General features: G+C 43.4%; 2 protein-coding genes across 2 annotated transcripts; both read left to right on the top strand.

Moving 5' to 3' along the window:
• Positions 1 to 2963: 2963 nt before the first annotated feature.
• LOC135522406 (cornifelin-like) lies at positions 2964 to 4718 on the top strand. Its single transcript, XM_064948616.1, has 4 exons — positions 2964 to 3125; positions 3726 to 3866; positions 4021 to 4157; positions 4415 to 4718. Exons 2-4 carry the CDS (start codon positions 3755 to 3757, stop codon positions 4511 to 4513), a joined length of 348 nt encoding a protein of 115 aa, XP_064804688.1. The 5' UTR covers positions 2964 to 3125; positions 3726 to 3754; the 3' UTR covers positions 4514 to 4718.
• Positions 4719 to 4744: 26 nt separating this feature from the next.
• Positions 4745 to 10312, top strand: LOC135522405 (protein OSCP1-like). Its single transcript, XM_064948615.1, has 9 exons — positions 4745 to 4826; positions 6198 to 6352; positions 7310 to 7390; positions 7926 to 8029; positions 8619 to 8747; positions 9000 to 9070; positions 9412 to 9552; positions 9748 to 9810; positions 10223 to 10312. The coding sequence occupies exons 2-5, from the start codon at positions 6200 to 6202 to the stop codon at positions 8656 to 8658; spliced, it is 378 nt and encodes a 125-aa protein (XP_064804687.1). The 5' UTR covers positions 4745 to 4826; positions 6198 to 6199; the 3' UTR covers positions 8659 to 8747; positions 9000 to 9070; positions 9412 to 9552; positions 9748 to 9810; positions 10223 to 10312.
• The last annotated feature ends 3820 nt before the right edge of the window (positions 10313 to 14132 follow it).

The raw sequence follows: 14132 nt of genomic DNA, 5'->3' as shown, positions 1-14132 counted from the left end.
CGGAACGTGGAAACCTATACAGCCTATCTGGTGAACAACAAACACAGAGACAGGACAATCACTCACGAAACACTCACAGAATATGGCTGCCTAAATATGGTTCCCAATCAGAGACAACGATAAACACCTGCCTCTGATTGAGAACCACTCCAGACAGCCATAGACTATGCTAGATACCCCCACTAAGCCACACACCCAATACCTAACAAAACCCCAAGACAAAACACACCACAATAAACCCATGTCACACCCTGGCCTGACCAAATAAATAAAGACAACCACAATATACTTCGACCAGGGCGTGACAGAACCCCCCCCAAGGTGCGGACTCCTGGACGCACATCAAAACAATAGGGGAGGGTCCGGGTGGGCGTCTGTCCATGGTGGCGGCTCCGGCGCAGGACATGGACCCCACTCTATCAATGTCTTAGTCCCTCCTCCTCGCATCCTAGGATAGTCCACCCTCGCCGCCGACCATGGCCTAGTAGTCCTCACCCAGAACCCCACTGGACTGAGGGGCAGCTCGGGACTGAGGGGAAGCTCGGCACTGAGGGGAAGCTCGGCACTGAGGGGAAGCCCGGCACTGAGGGGGAAGCCCGGCACTGAGGGGGAAGCCCGGCACTGAGGGGGAAGCCCGGCACTGAGGGGGAAGCCCGGCACTGAGAGGAAGCCCGGCACTGAGAGGAAGCCCGGCACTGAGAGGAAGCCCGGCACTGAGAGGAAGCTCAGGCAGGTAGTTGGATCCGGCAGATCCTGGCTGGCTGGCGGTTCTGGCAGATCCTGGCTGACTGGCGGATCTGGAAGAGTCTGGTTGACTGGCGGATCTGGAAGAGTCTGGCTGACTGGCGGATCTGGAAGAGTCTGGCTGACTGGCAGATCTGGAAGAGTTTGGTTAACTGGCGGATCCTGGCAGATCTGGAGGAGTCTGGTTGTTGGCGGATCTGGAAGAGTCTGGCTGACTGGCGGATCCTGGCAGACTGACGGCTCTGGCTGCTACATGCTGACTGGCAGCTCTGGCTGCTCCATGCTGACTGGCTGCTCCATGCAGACTGGCAGCTCTGGCGGCTTCTTGCAGACTGGCAGCTCTGGCTGATCCATGCAGACTAGCAGCTCTGGCAGCTCCTTGCAGACTGGCAGCTCCTTGCAGACTGGCAGCTCTGGCTGCTCCATGCAGACTGACAGCTCCTTGCAGACTGGCAGCTCCTTGCAGACTGGCAGCTCTGGCTGCTCCATGCAGACTGGCAGCTCTGGCTGCTCCATGCAGACTGGCAGCTCTGGCTGCTCCATGCAGACTGGCAGCTCTGGCTGCTCCATGCAGACTGGCAGCTCTGGCTGCTCCATGCAGACTGGCAGCTCTGGCTGCTCCATGCAGGCTGGCAGCTCTGGCAGCGCTAAACAGGCGGGAGACTCCAGCAGCGCAGGAGAGGAGGAAGGCTCTGGCTGCGCTGAACAGGCGGGAGACTCCGGCAGCGCAGGAGAGGAGGAAGGCTCCGTCAGCGCTGAACAGGCGGGAGACTCCGGCAGCGCAGGAGAGGAGGAAGGCTCCGGCAGCGCTGGAGAGGCGAGGAGCACTGTAGGCCTGATGCGTGGTGCTGGCACTGGTGGTACTGGGCCGAGGACACACACAGGAAGCCTGGTGCGGGGAGCTGCCACTGGAGGGCTGGTGTGTGGAGGTGGCACAGGATGGGCTAGACCATGAAGGCGTACTGGAGATCTTGAGAGCAGTGCTGGCACAGGACGTGCAAGGCTAGGGAGGTGCACAGGAGGCCTGGTGCGTGAGGCTGGCACCATCTTCACCAGCCGACTAACACGCACCTCAGGACGAGGATGGAGCGCTGGCCCAGGTGCCATCAAATCCCCGACACGCTCCATCGGGCGAATTCCATGCTTAAAGCACCAACACAGCAACTCCCTCATTACTCTCTCCTCCAATTTCCCCATTAACTCCTTCACAGTCTCTGCTTCGCTCACGTCCAACACCGGCTCTGGTTCTGGTCTCCTCCTTGGCTCCTCACGATAAACAGGGAGAGTTGGCTCAGGTCTGACTCCTGACTCTGCCACACTCACCCTGAGCCCCCCCCCCAAGAAATTTTTGGGGCTGACTCTCGGGCTTCCATCCGCGTCGCCGTGCTGCCTCCTCATACCGGCTCCTCTCCGCTTTTACCACCTCCAGTTCTTCTTTGGAGCGGCGATATTCTCCAGGCTGATCCCAAGGTCCATCTCCGTACAATTCATCCTCCCATGTCCATTCCTCTCTTTGCTGCTCCTGCTGTTGCTGTTGCCTGTTACCACGCCGCTTGGTCCCGTTGTGGTGGGTGATTCTGTAACGGTTCTCGTCTGTCGAAGGAGAAGCGGACCAAAATGCAGCGTGGTGGTTATTCATGTTCTTTAATGAAAGGGAACTCAACATGAAATAACTAACAATACAAAACGACAAACGGAACGTGGAAACCTATACAGCCTATCTGATGAACAACAAACACAGAGACAGGAACAATCACTCACGAAACACTCACAGAATATGGCTGCCTAAATATGGTTCCCAATCAGAGACAACGATAAACACCTGCCTCTGATTGAGAACCACTCCAGACAGCCATAGACTATGCTAGATACCCCCACTAAGCCACACACCCAATACCTAACAAAACCCCAAGACAAAACACACCACAATAAACCCATGTCACACCCTGGCCTGACCAAATAAATAAAGACAAACACAACATACTTCGATCAGTTCGTGTCAATTACGCCCTGTGGTTGAAACTGAAGTGCAAGATTAATCATATGATGACTTCCCTGAACATAGCTTGCAATCGTGTTTACGAGAACTGAAAGAACATCAGATAATGGGTGTTTATCAACCTAATATGTTAAACCAAGGTTATATTCACAATCTGTCACCTGTGAATTGACCTTGAAACCTATAATTCTGAGGAATGGTGAGGTTATTAAACAGCTTAACTGTTCTACTGTGAATTTTTGTGTTTGCACTACTATTGAGAGTTGTCTTGAGAAACATAGTAGGAGTGTGTAACCAGCGCTTGTTCACAGCTTTAGTATCACAACTTCCTGTTAAAGTGTTTCGACTCAGATCTGGAGAAGCTCAGCTGCAGACAAGATAGGTGAGTGGCATGCTCTTTCCTCTGCTCTCAAGTATGTAGAAAAAGCTACAATAGAGTAACTACTTATCAATAAACTACATAAAATGTTCAGGTTTATATCTTTCTGCGAAAAAGTACAAATTGATCATCTACAACATTTGTCATATTTGTACACCAGAGTATACAAAGTATTTAAAGTAGTTTCTCAGAGTCTTAACGTCTTGTCCTTGTACAATTCTGATGATACATAACAGTTATGTAACAGTTATTATTAGTCTTTAATGAAATGCCAATACAACAATGTCTCATTTTACATATGCAATTATATTAAAACCTATTGCAATACATGAGAGGGTTGCAGTATATGAAGTAAGATGGTGGTTCAGGGAATGGACCTGTGTATAAACTTGAGTACCAAAAATATAATAACTTGAGTACCAGTGTATGGAACTTTTATGTGAACTTTCCTATATGCAATTATCTCGAAGGAAGGAAAAAACACCAATGAACATTTCCCATCCCACAACAGTTTACATACTGATAGTTTTGTTTTATTGCTGTATTGGGGAAATGATCAAACTTCAACCACTGTGCTCACTGTTGAACGTGGTTCATTTTTAGGTGACTGAAGCTGACCCCATTTGATTGACATGTCGAACCCAGTCATCACCCACCAGCCAGGAGCAGGCTCTTATGGGACAAATGTGCAGACTGGCGAGTGGAGCACTGGGCTGTGCTCCTGCTGCAGTGACATCCTAGTCTGTGAGTATCGAGACAAATAATAAGACCTTAAATATCATCACTAAGTAGGCCTACCTGGTTCCATACCATAGGGTTTAATGGTTGTCAAGTGTTTCAAGTAAAAAGTGTTTCCTGTTTTTTGGATTTTACAATAAGGTAAAATGTCGTCATACAGGTGCCTTGGGCTTCATCTGCCCACTAGCATTGAGTTGCTACACAGCTAACAAATATGGTGAGAACGCATGCCTGGCCTGTGTTCCAGGAGGCATGACAGCCATGAGGACACACATGAGATTGACCTATGGGATTCAGGTATGTTACCATTAGGAGCCTAAAGAAATTAGGAATGGTGAGGCATTAATGCATTCAGTATGTAATTTTAATGCACACTAGGGAGAAATTGCAACTCATTCCTGTCCCAGCCAGTCTAAACCTTTTATTATGAAAGACAGGAAGGGACCATTTCATCAGTACACATATTGACAAATTAGCCTAGTGGTTTTCCCTAGCTTGAGGAACTTGAACTGTCAAATATTTGGTTGATTCATTCTCATCATATTTTCTTACAGGGGACGATATGCAACGATGCATTGATGACCTGTTGCTGTGGATTCTTTGAGATGTGCAGGATGGCCCGTGAAATTCGCATCAGGAATGGCGACGTTTGACAGTCAATTGAAGACATTTTCAAGTGGAAGTTAAATTAACCTCATGTCACATATTGTTGATACAAATCGTCATTGTTATACTATGTACATTTTAACTTTTGTATTGATTAAATTTGACCCCCTACTCTCAAACAGTACTGCGCAAAGAATTCATAGCACCATGTATGAACCTAAGATGTACAATAAAGTTCCGTTTTTTCTTGTTTCCAATGGCATGTTGTCCTTTTCAGGATCATTTACAGGCTGATGTATCAGGGACGTTCATAACACTGAGGTTTAAATTATCATGAACGGTTACGTCTCAATTTCTGAGGTGAACAAAAACATATCAAATATTTGCACGTATGCTTACATTCTACCTGATTGGTATTTTTTCTTTATGACCTGGCAAACAAGTGGAAGTTTACATACGCTTAAACAAGACAGAATGGGGATATTTCGCTAGCTAGCTATCCAGCTATCCAGCAGCTATTAATCTCGGTGGAGAAATGTTCTACATCTTGGATCAACTTCTAAGAGCTCAGAATATTCCAGCTGACAAAGCCAAGAAAGGTAACATTGTAGTTAGCTAGTTTAGCTGTCTGGTTGTACCTGGCCAACAGGTGAATCACTGACTTTGTCATGTTCACAAACTGTTGTGTTCACAAACTGGTTGCCATTCTTTGGAGTACATTCATTTGTCTCCCTGCCTGTGTTTTAACCTGCAAATTCTTCATTGTACTTTGCAAGCTACTGATGGTTTAAAAGGCTGTTGCTTTCTTCGGTCAATTGGGAATAGGTGGACGTTAAACCTTGCCTATAGAATGCACATCTGCTTTCTTAAAGGTAGACTCCTTTGAGCACGTTTTGCAACAGAAACCGCTTACTCCTAACAGAAAACGCAAACGAAAGTTTCTATGGGTGGGTATAATTTGTGGAACGTTCCAACAGGAATCTGTTCCAAGAACATCATAACAAGGTTGCCAACAAACAAAGCATACAACGTTGTAGGGAGTGGGCTATTTAATTACGTTTTTCGCAGCTAATTAGCTAGGTGAACTGATCATGCTACTTTGTATGAGTTTGTTTGTTGGCAAACCATGAACTTTCCAAAGTTTTTGGAACAGATTCCTGTTGGATGTTCCACAAATTACACCCACCCAGTTTCTATTGGACAAATTCAGGTAGGTCCCTCCCCGTTCCATTCTGTTTGCTCAGTTTGCTTCTGTTTGGTTCTTTAACGGTTTCCGTAATGAATACACCCCAGTTGTCATAATCAAAAACAAGGGGGCGACTTCACATCTACAAACATCAACAGTTAAAACCAGGGCTCGGATTCATAATACATCTGAGTAGGAGTGCTGATCCAGGATACGTTTTGCCTTTTAGATTATAATTAATGGACTGGGTAACCTAATCCTAGATCAGTACTCTTACTCAGAGACACTTGTTGAACATGGACCCAGTTCTATCAAGACTGTGTTATATCATGTGCTCTTTCCAATTTGCACGCCTACGTTAGGAAGAGCCAATAATGACAGTCTTGGCAGATTTGTGAAACAAAAAATCTAATGTATTTAATTTGGAAAGACCTCCTAATGTTTATGGTGATGATGCCATCTTGATGAGTCTAACTTTACAGACCGACATTATTCCAGTTCCCTAATTGTGACCTGACCTCAACCTTGTGCCCTCACTCTGCCAGTTATGAATGACATCATCACCACCATGTTCAATAAAACATTTTTGGAGGAGCTGTTCAAGCCACATGAGCTGTACTCCAAGAAGACCCTCAGGACCGTGTTTGACCGACTGGCCCATGCCTCCATCATGAGACTCAACCAGGCCAGCATGGACAAGGTATGGATGGAATCGTGTCACCTGGTTCATGTTCAGGACACACTGTAGCAAAACATTTCAAAATGTTTTACAATAGAAAACAAAAATAAGTGTTCCTTATTGGACAAGGATGTGTAATCTGTCTGTGTTTCAGTCTGTTTTCGTCCAATTCATCCCTGATTAAAAGGACCCTTTATCGGAAGTGAAAGGCCATCGAGTTGTTATCCCCTTTCTGAGAAAGCGATTTATCTAACAACATCTAACTATCATTCACCTCATTTTGAAGTCAGCTGAGTAGCTGTCATGACGACATTATAATTTTTATCATTACATTCTCAGAATCACTTCCTCTGTACCCAGTGATGCTTTAATTGTCTTACTTCTAGGTACTTGGGGAAATTGCCCAAGTCACTTAAAACCCCATGTAGACCTATATTTTTTTTAAGCTTTCATCTTTTATTGCACCATCATTGCTTGACTATTTTGAAGAGTTCTATCTGTTGTTTATAAAGTTTTATATAGGCTATCAAACAGAATATCTTCAGCATTTTGAAGTATTAATTCTGGTTATAAGCCTAAATATTGCATAAATCCACCTGCAGAGCATGATCCTAGTTTGTTCAAGTATGCTGAGGGCTCCATCTGGTGTACATTATGAACTGGCAGCAGATATTTTGGAGCATAACAGTAACCCATCATCATCCATATGACTGTTGTTCGTGCACACAGCTGTATGACTTGATGACCATGGCCTTCAAGTACCGGGTGCTCCTCTGCCCGCGGGCCAAAGATATCCTCCTTGTGTCCTTCAACCATCAAGGATTTTTGTGAAGGACACCCCAAGCGTTCTCAGCCAGGTTGACGAGACATACAGACAGCTCATAGAGTTACAATAAACTTCCCTTCAATTGCTCAAACCTCCGCTGAGTGTTCAGTATGATCTCTTATTCACTGCATGTTTTGTGTTCTTATTTATAGATGTACACACCCGTGTCTAGTGGCGAATTTCAGCTCATCCGGCAAACACTCCTCATCTTCTTTCAAGACATGCAAATAAGGGTGAGTTTATGATCTCGCAGAAGTTTGTCTAATTTTTTCAACAGAGGATGAGTATTTTGGGAAGGGGGAGTGTGGCATCTTTTGATGGGTTTCAGAGATTAAAAATGTTAATTGTACCATGACTTTGCGTCAACTGCTAAAATGTTAGCATTTGAAAACAGTGCTAAAGCAGGAAGCTAAACCAAATGATGAATTGCTGTAATAACTAGTCTATAAACTGCTTACAAAGTAAGGAAACCAGTATTTAATTTTGTAATTTGGGTGAACTATCCCTTTACAATGCATTATAACCCCATCATAATGAATTATACACAGTGTAATCTCGGTTAACCCTGAACTAAATTCTTGCGTAATTGGTCAGTTGCTAACACCTGCGAAATCTTGATTTGTCAAAAGCACCCGAACTAATGCTGTTCGTTATCTCACGCATCACGTTGTATCAGGACAGAACTATGGTATAATTTATGTTTTAGTAGTCTGTTCGTGAGAGATTACACAAGGATTATCACTATGTTTTGCTCACCTGCATTTGCAGGTGTCCATCTTCCTCAAAGACAAAGTGCAGAATTCCAACGGACGTTTTGTCCTCCCGATCTCAGGTCCTGTGCCCCATGGAACACACACCCCAGGTCTGATCAGGTACCACAGCCAGAATTGTCCACACCCAAATGACGTGGAATCCAACAAAGCCAAGTTTGTTGCAAAATCTCAATTTTATTAGATGCATTGAATATGTCTGTATCCATTGCTGTTGTTTTTTACTGTGTTTTGTGCTTTTTGGTGGCATCTATTTGCTTTCCTTTCGCAGACGTTGTCGGCTTAATTTAGACCTGCGTATCTGCAGCTAATTGCATTACTGAGGGTGTTGAACGAGCAGCTGTCTAAATTTAGAAAAGCTTGCTTTTAGTATAGCTCTATTTGCGAAGGGATTGAGTGCAGCTGTGCTTAACTCATTTATTGTGTTTCAGGAACTTAAACTCATGTGGTGAATTTTGAGATTGGACAATTTGAAAGTGTAGACAGATGATGTCAGACTAGTGACCACTCTGTTACAAGTACATTGCAACCGTTTAGCTAAACATCTGAGGCAAGGTCCATCTTGAGCAGTAGACACAGTTTTAGACGTGTCTTCTGGGAAATTATATTTAGGAAATGATCAGTTGCCTCATGATGTTAAAGGTATTTTTGCTGAATATCTTGCGCGTCTGTATTTTTTTGCTACCATCAGAATGTTCAGCTGCAATGGCGAAGAGGTGAAGAGACTGTAGTTCCGTGACGGTGGGAACTACACCAGTGTTCTCCGCGAGGGCTCCTTTGAGATGTTTGGAGAGAGGGTCATCAAGCTGGGCACTAACATGTATGTGCCGCTCTACACTGTATTGACAACCATTGACGTTCCTGGACTTACCCCCACGGAGACTACTAAATTCTCTACTATTTCCTCACTGTGGTCATTGGTCAAATACTGTAGGCCTAAATCAACATGGTAGCTCAAAGTCACTGCAAATTGTTATGTGAATAATTTACACAGTGACAGGTTTACTTGCCTCCCCTGTGATGCTACATTGTATTTCAGCTTGTCAAGTGCTTGGCTTCTGTTTACCCACAGGTACAGTGTAAGCCGTCCCGTAGAAATACACATGTCAGGGACGTACAAAAAGTCTGCACAACAAAAGTCCGGTGAGTTGGAATTATGCTTAATCACTGTGCTGTATTTATTTCCTTACAGGCATTCATCCTCCAAGGCCTTGCATTTTTGCTCATGAATGTAATTTTACTTTATGTCCTATAATATAATATTTTGACAAAGGGTCAAAAATAGTATTGATATCTGTGTTATTTCATCATTGATTAGGCTACAGTAAGGACAATTTCTCCAAGTCAGACTAAGCTTCATCTGTAATTAAGCCTTAATTGTAATGGAAACCAGCCTTAAATTCAATGGGAAATGCCCTAAACAGCTAAATCATCCAATTCATGTGTTATGTTAATGATTATGTGTACCTTCACTGTGTATACAGATCAACACAGCTCCAAACCCCCTGGCCAAAGAGGAGCTGAACATGTTGGCCAGGTTAATGGGGGGGTATGGAAGTCCAGAAACCAGGAAATGCAGACAGTGGCTTCCGAGTCAACCTCTTTGCCACAGATGAGGAAGAAGAGTAAGTCCTCTTATGTTATGAGCATTGTTTTGTTGTATTTATGTTTCATTGTGGATACATTTAAATATGGAATTACAACAGTATCGGGCCTCCCAAGTGACACAGTGGTCTAAGTGTATAAAACAGAGGGGGAAAAAAATCACGTTTTCACTGCACTGGGCCTTTAACAATAATGTTGATTTGTCTTCCTCTCAGGGAGGCCTTGATATTGAGACCAGACGAGTTTTCATATGACGTCATAAAATCCAAGCGACTAAGGTAAAGTTAATTCTAACCTGTATTCTTTCAGTCACAGAGGCTAGATAAATATTCAACCATATAACATGCCTTTATGTAACTTGAAGGGATGATATGGAAGCATTTCATAGATTGAGACTGTCCTACTGTACATGCTGTGGTGTAACTGTCAAAATGGTCCCCCATGAAAACCTCTCACAGGAGACTTACTCCCTCCGTGCAGTCATCTCTTATCACTTACGAACAACCCATGATCAGACCTGCTGCCCAGTTTGAATAGATTCTGTAATTGACAGGCTAAGGATTGTAAGTTATCTGACATGCACTAGGATCATGATGGGCCAGTCGAACAAGATGTACCGTAATCGAACATAATCCCCTCCCCAAACGAGACCTTTCAGATCTGCCACTGGTGGCTTGCCTTCTCTTTCAGAAACATCAAGCCAATGCAGAGCTGGTCAAGATCATGGGGGACTTCTCGGAGGAGGCTGGCGAACCGTGCCCATTGAGTGCCAGCAGTAAAGGGGATGACTTTCTGGCCATGATGGATGGGCTGTGATAGTTACCATGGTGACCAGAATCTGAGGGCAGGGCTCAAGGCCGAGTTGGTTAGGAACGGTGTGTTCTACTGTAGGACAGTGTCTTGTCTGCTCTGCCGTGCTGTGCTGTGCCGTCTGTCTCACTCTGCAAATATGGCAGCTGTCCAACAAAAGCACACACAACACAAACCTCATCTTTGTTTGTCTGTCGAGCTTTTCGATGCTGATGTGACGTGAGCAGGTCACTTAATTTGTTCAGCAAGGACCAACTGTAAACTGTCTGCAAGACTGTGCATTTTGCAAAAGAGAGAGTGGGGAAACTTCATAAGCTTGAATATACACTCAGTGGCCAGTTTTTTTGTTTAGGTACACCCATCTTGTACCGGGTTGGACTCCTCAGTAGCCATGAAGTGATGCACCTGTTTAGCAACAATGTTTAGATACCCTCTGGCATTCAAATATCTCACTGGGGCCATCGATACTTTTTGTTTTCAGCTTATAGGAGTGGAACCCGGTGTTGTCTGCTGCAATCCCTGACAAGGATCCACATGTTGTGCACAGAGATGTCGTTCGGCGTTCAGAGATGCCCTTCGCCACGTAACTGTTCTACTGCTCTGTTATGTCTGTTTGTGGCCCACCTGTTACCTTGAACAATTCTTGCCATTCTCCTTTGACCCCTCTCATCAGAGAGCTGTGTTTCACCCGCAGGACTGCTGTTTTTAGTTTGTTGCACCATTCTGGGTAAACCCTAGACACTGTCGTGCATGAAAAGCCCAGGAGGGTGGGCGTTTCTGAGATCCTGGATACGGCACACCTGGCACCAATGATCATACCACGCTCAAAGTCGCTTAGGTCACCCGTGTTGCCCATTCTAACGTTCAATCGAACAGTAACCTGATGCCTGTCTGTCTGCTTTATATAGCAGGCCATCAGACTCACTTTCTGTAAGAACGATCCATTTTTTGTGAACTGGGTGGTGTACCTAATAAACTGGCCAATGTGTATTTTGTGCTTTTATGGTGGTAATCTCAAGTTGTTGTTTTTTAAGTTACAGATAGTACAGAACTGTTGTATTTGGTCACACTGAAACATCAAATAGAGTCGTTGGGACATATTTGTTCCAATTCAATCAATGGTTTTGGCTCTGCTGATCCTGCTTCAATCAATGTATTTAAAGATGACATTCCTTGGATGTCACGTTAAACAATATTTCTTGTTACTTTTCCTCCCAGATAAATGACAACTTTCCCTTTGGGGTGGCAGGTAGCCTAGTGGTTAGAGTGTTGGGCCAGTAACCAAAAGGTTGCTAGATCGAATCCCTGAGCTGACAAGGTAAACATCTGTCGTTCTGCCCCTGAACAAGGCAGTTAACCCACTGTTCCTAGGCAGTCATTGTAAATAAGAATTTGTTCTAAACTGACTTGCTAGTTAAATACAAATACATTTAATTTATTATCACCTCATGATGTTAATATCATGCTGTTTTCTCTATCACATATCTGCTGTAATACAGTATTTACAATTTTGCTAATCTGATTTACTCTGTCTGACTGAGTATTTAAATAATTGACACGACCTAAACTAGAGGGTGTCAAACTCAATTCCTGGAGCGCCTTGTATCTGCGGGTTTTCGCTCCTCTCATCTAGTTTTCTAGGCCTTAATTTGACACACATTGAAAGAAAATGACAAAAAACAGCAAACACACAGCCTTCCAGGGATTTAGTTTGACACCCCTGACCTAAAGAGACTGGTGGAACTGAAAGAAACCCAAGTGCACTTGTCATTGTAATTCAAAACCATGGATCCCAAAACATATTTTGAGAAAGTTCTACTGTACCTAGATTTTTTTTTGTATGGGATAAATATATACAGTATGTTTAGGGTGACCTTTAGTGTCTTCAAATAACGGAAGACAAATTATTTGTAAATATATTGTATGTGAATTATTACAATATGTCACCATCAAATGGGATGCTATTGGTTAATGGAGTAAGTGTGACACAACACTAATGTAACCACAATGTATCGAAACAGCTGATGCAGTATGACAGATGGACCAAGATGTATATTTATGGAATTATTTACTTATTTATCATGAGGTGTACTTTTGAATTTTTTTTTCTTCAGGTGAAATATTAAATATAAAATTAAAAAATATATATATATACAGTTGAATTCAGAAGTTTACATACACTTAGTTTGGAGTCATTAAGACTCGTTTTTCAACCACTCCACAAATTTCTTGTTAACAAACTATAGTTTTGGCAAGTTGGTTAGGACATCTACTTTGTGCATGACGCAAGTAATTTTCCAACAATTGTTTACAGACAGATTATTTCACTTATAATTCACTGTATCACAATTCCAGTGGGTTAGAAGTACACATCCACTAAGTTGACTGTGCCATTAAACAGCTTGGAAAATTCCAGAAAATGATGTCATGGCTTTAGAAGCTTCTGATAGGCTAATTGACATAATTTGAGTCAATTGGAGGTGTACCTGTGGATGTATTTCAAGGCCTACCTTCAAACACAGTGCCTCTTTGCTTGACATCATGAGAAAATCAAAAGAAATCAGCCAAGACCTCAGAAAAAAAATTGTAGACATCCCCAAATCTGGTTCATCCTTGGGAGAAATTTTGAAACAGAAACATCTGAAGGTACCACGTTCATCTGTACAAACAATAGTACGCAGTATAAACACCATGGGACCACGCAGCCGTCATATCGCTCAGGAAGGAGGCGCGTTCTGTCTCCTAGAGATGAATGTACTTTGGTGCAAAAAGTGCAAATCAATCCCAGACCAACAGCAAAAGACCTTGTGAAGATGCTGGAGGAAACTGGTACAAACTTATTTATATCCACAGTAAAACGAGTCCTATATCGACAACCTGAAAGGCCGCTCATCAAGGAAGAAGCCACTGCTCCAAACCCTCCATTAAAAAGCCAGACTACGGTTTGCAACTGCACATGGGGACAAATATTGTACTTTTTGGAGAAATGTCCTCTGGTCTGATGAAACACAAATAGAACTGTTTGGCCATAATGACCATCATTATGTTTGAAGGAGAAAGGGGAAGCTTGCAAGCCGAAGAACACCATCCCATGGGGGTGGCAGCATCATGTTGTGTGCGTGCTTTGCTGCAGGAGGGACTGGTGCACTTCACAAAATAGATGACATCATGAGGGAGGGAAATTATGTGGATCGATTGAAGCAACATCTCCAGACATCAGTCTGGAAGTTAAAGCTTGGTGGCAAATGGGTCTTCCAAATGGACAAGACCCCAAGCATACTTTCAAAGTTGTGGCAAAATGGCTTAAGGACAACAAAGTCAAGGTGTTGGAGTGGCCATCACAAAGCCCTGACCTCAATCCTAAAAACATTTTTTGGGCAGAACTGAAAAAGTGTGTGTGAGTAAGGAGGTCTACAAACCTGACTCAGTTACGTCAGCTCTGTCAGGAGGAATGGGCCAAAATTCACTCAACTTATTGTGGGAAGCTTGTGGAAAGCTACCTGAAACATGGGAACCAAGTTAAACCATTTAAAAGCAATGCTACCAAATACTAATTGAGTGTATGTAAACTGGGAATGTGATGAAAGATATAAAAGCTTAAATAAATAATTCTCTCTACTATTATTCTGACATTTCACATTCTTAAAATAAAGTGGTGATCCTAACCTAAGACAGGGCATTTTTACTATGAATAAATGTCAGCACCTGTGAAAAACTGAGTTTAAATGTATTTGTCTAAGGTGTATGTAATCTTCCGACTTCAACTGTGTGTTATTAAAATATATACATG

This window comes from Oncorhynchus masou, chromosome 30, assembly GCF_036934945.1.
Source record: "Oncorhynchus masou masou isolate Uvic2021 chromosome 30, UVic_Omas_1.1, whole genome shotgun sequence".
NCBI classification, from domain to species: Eukaryota; Metazoa; Chordata; class Actinopteri; order Salmoniformes; family Salmonidae; genus Oncorhynchus; species Oncorhynchus masou.
This window is presented reverse-complemented; position numbering and strand designations above follow the sequence as displayed.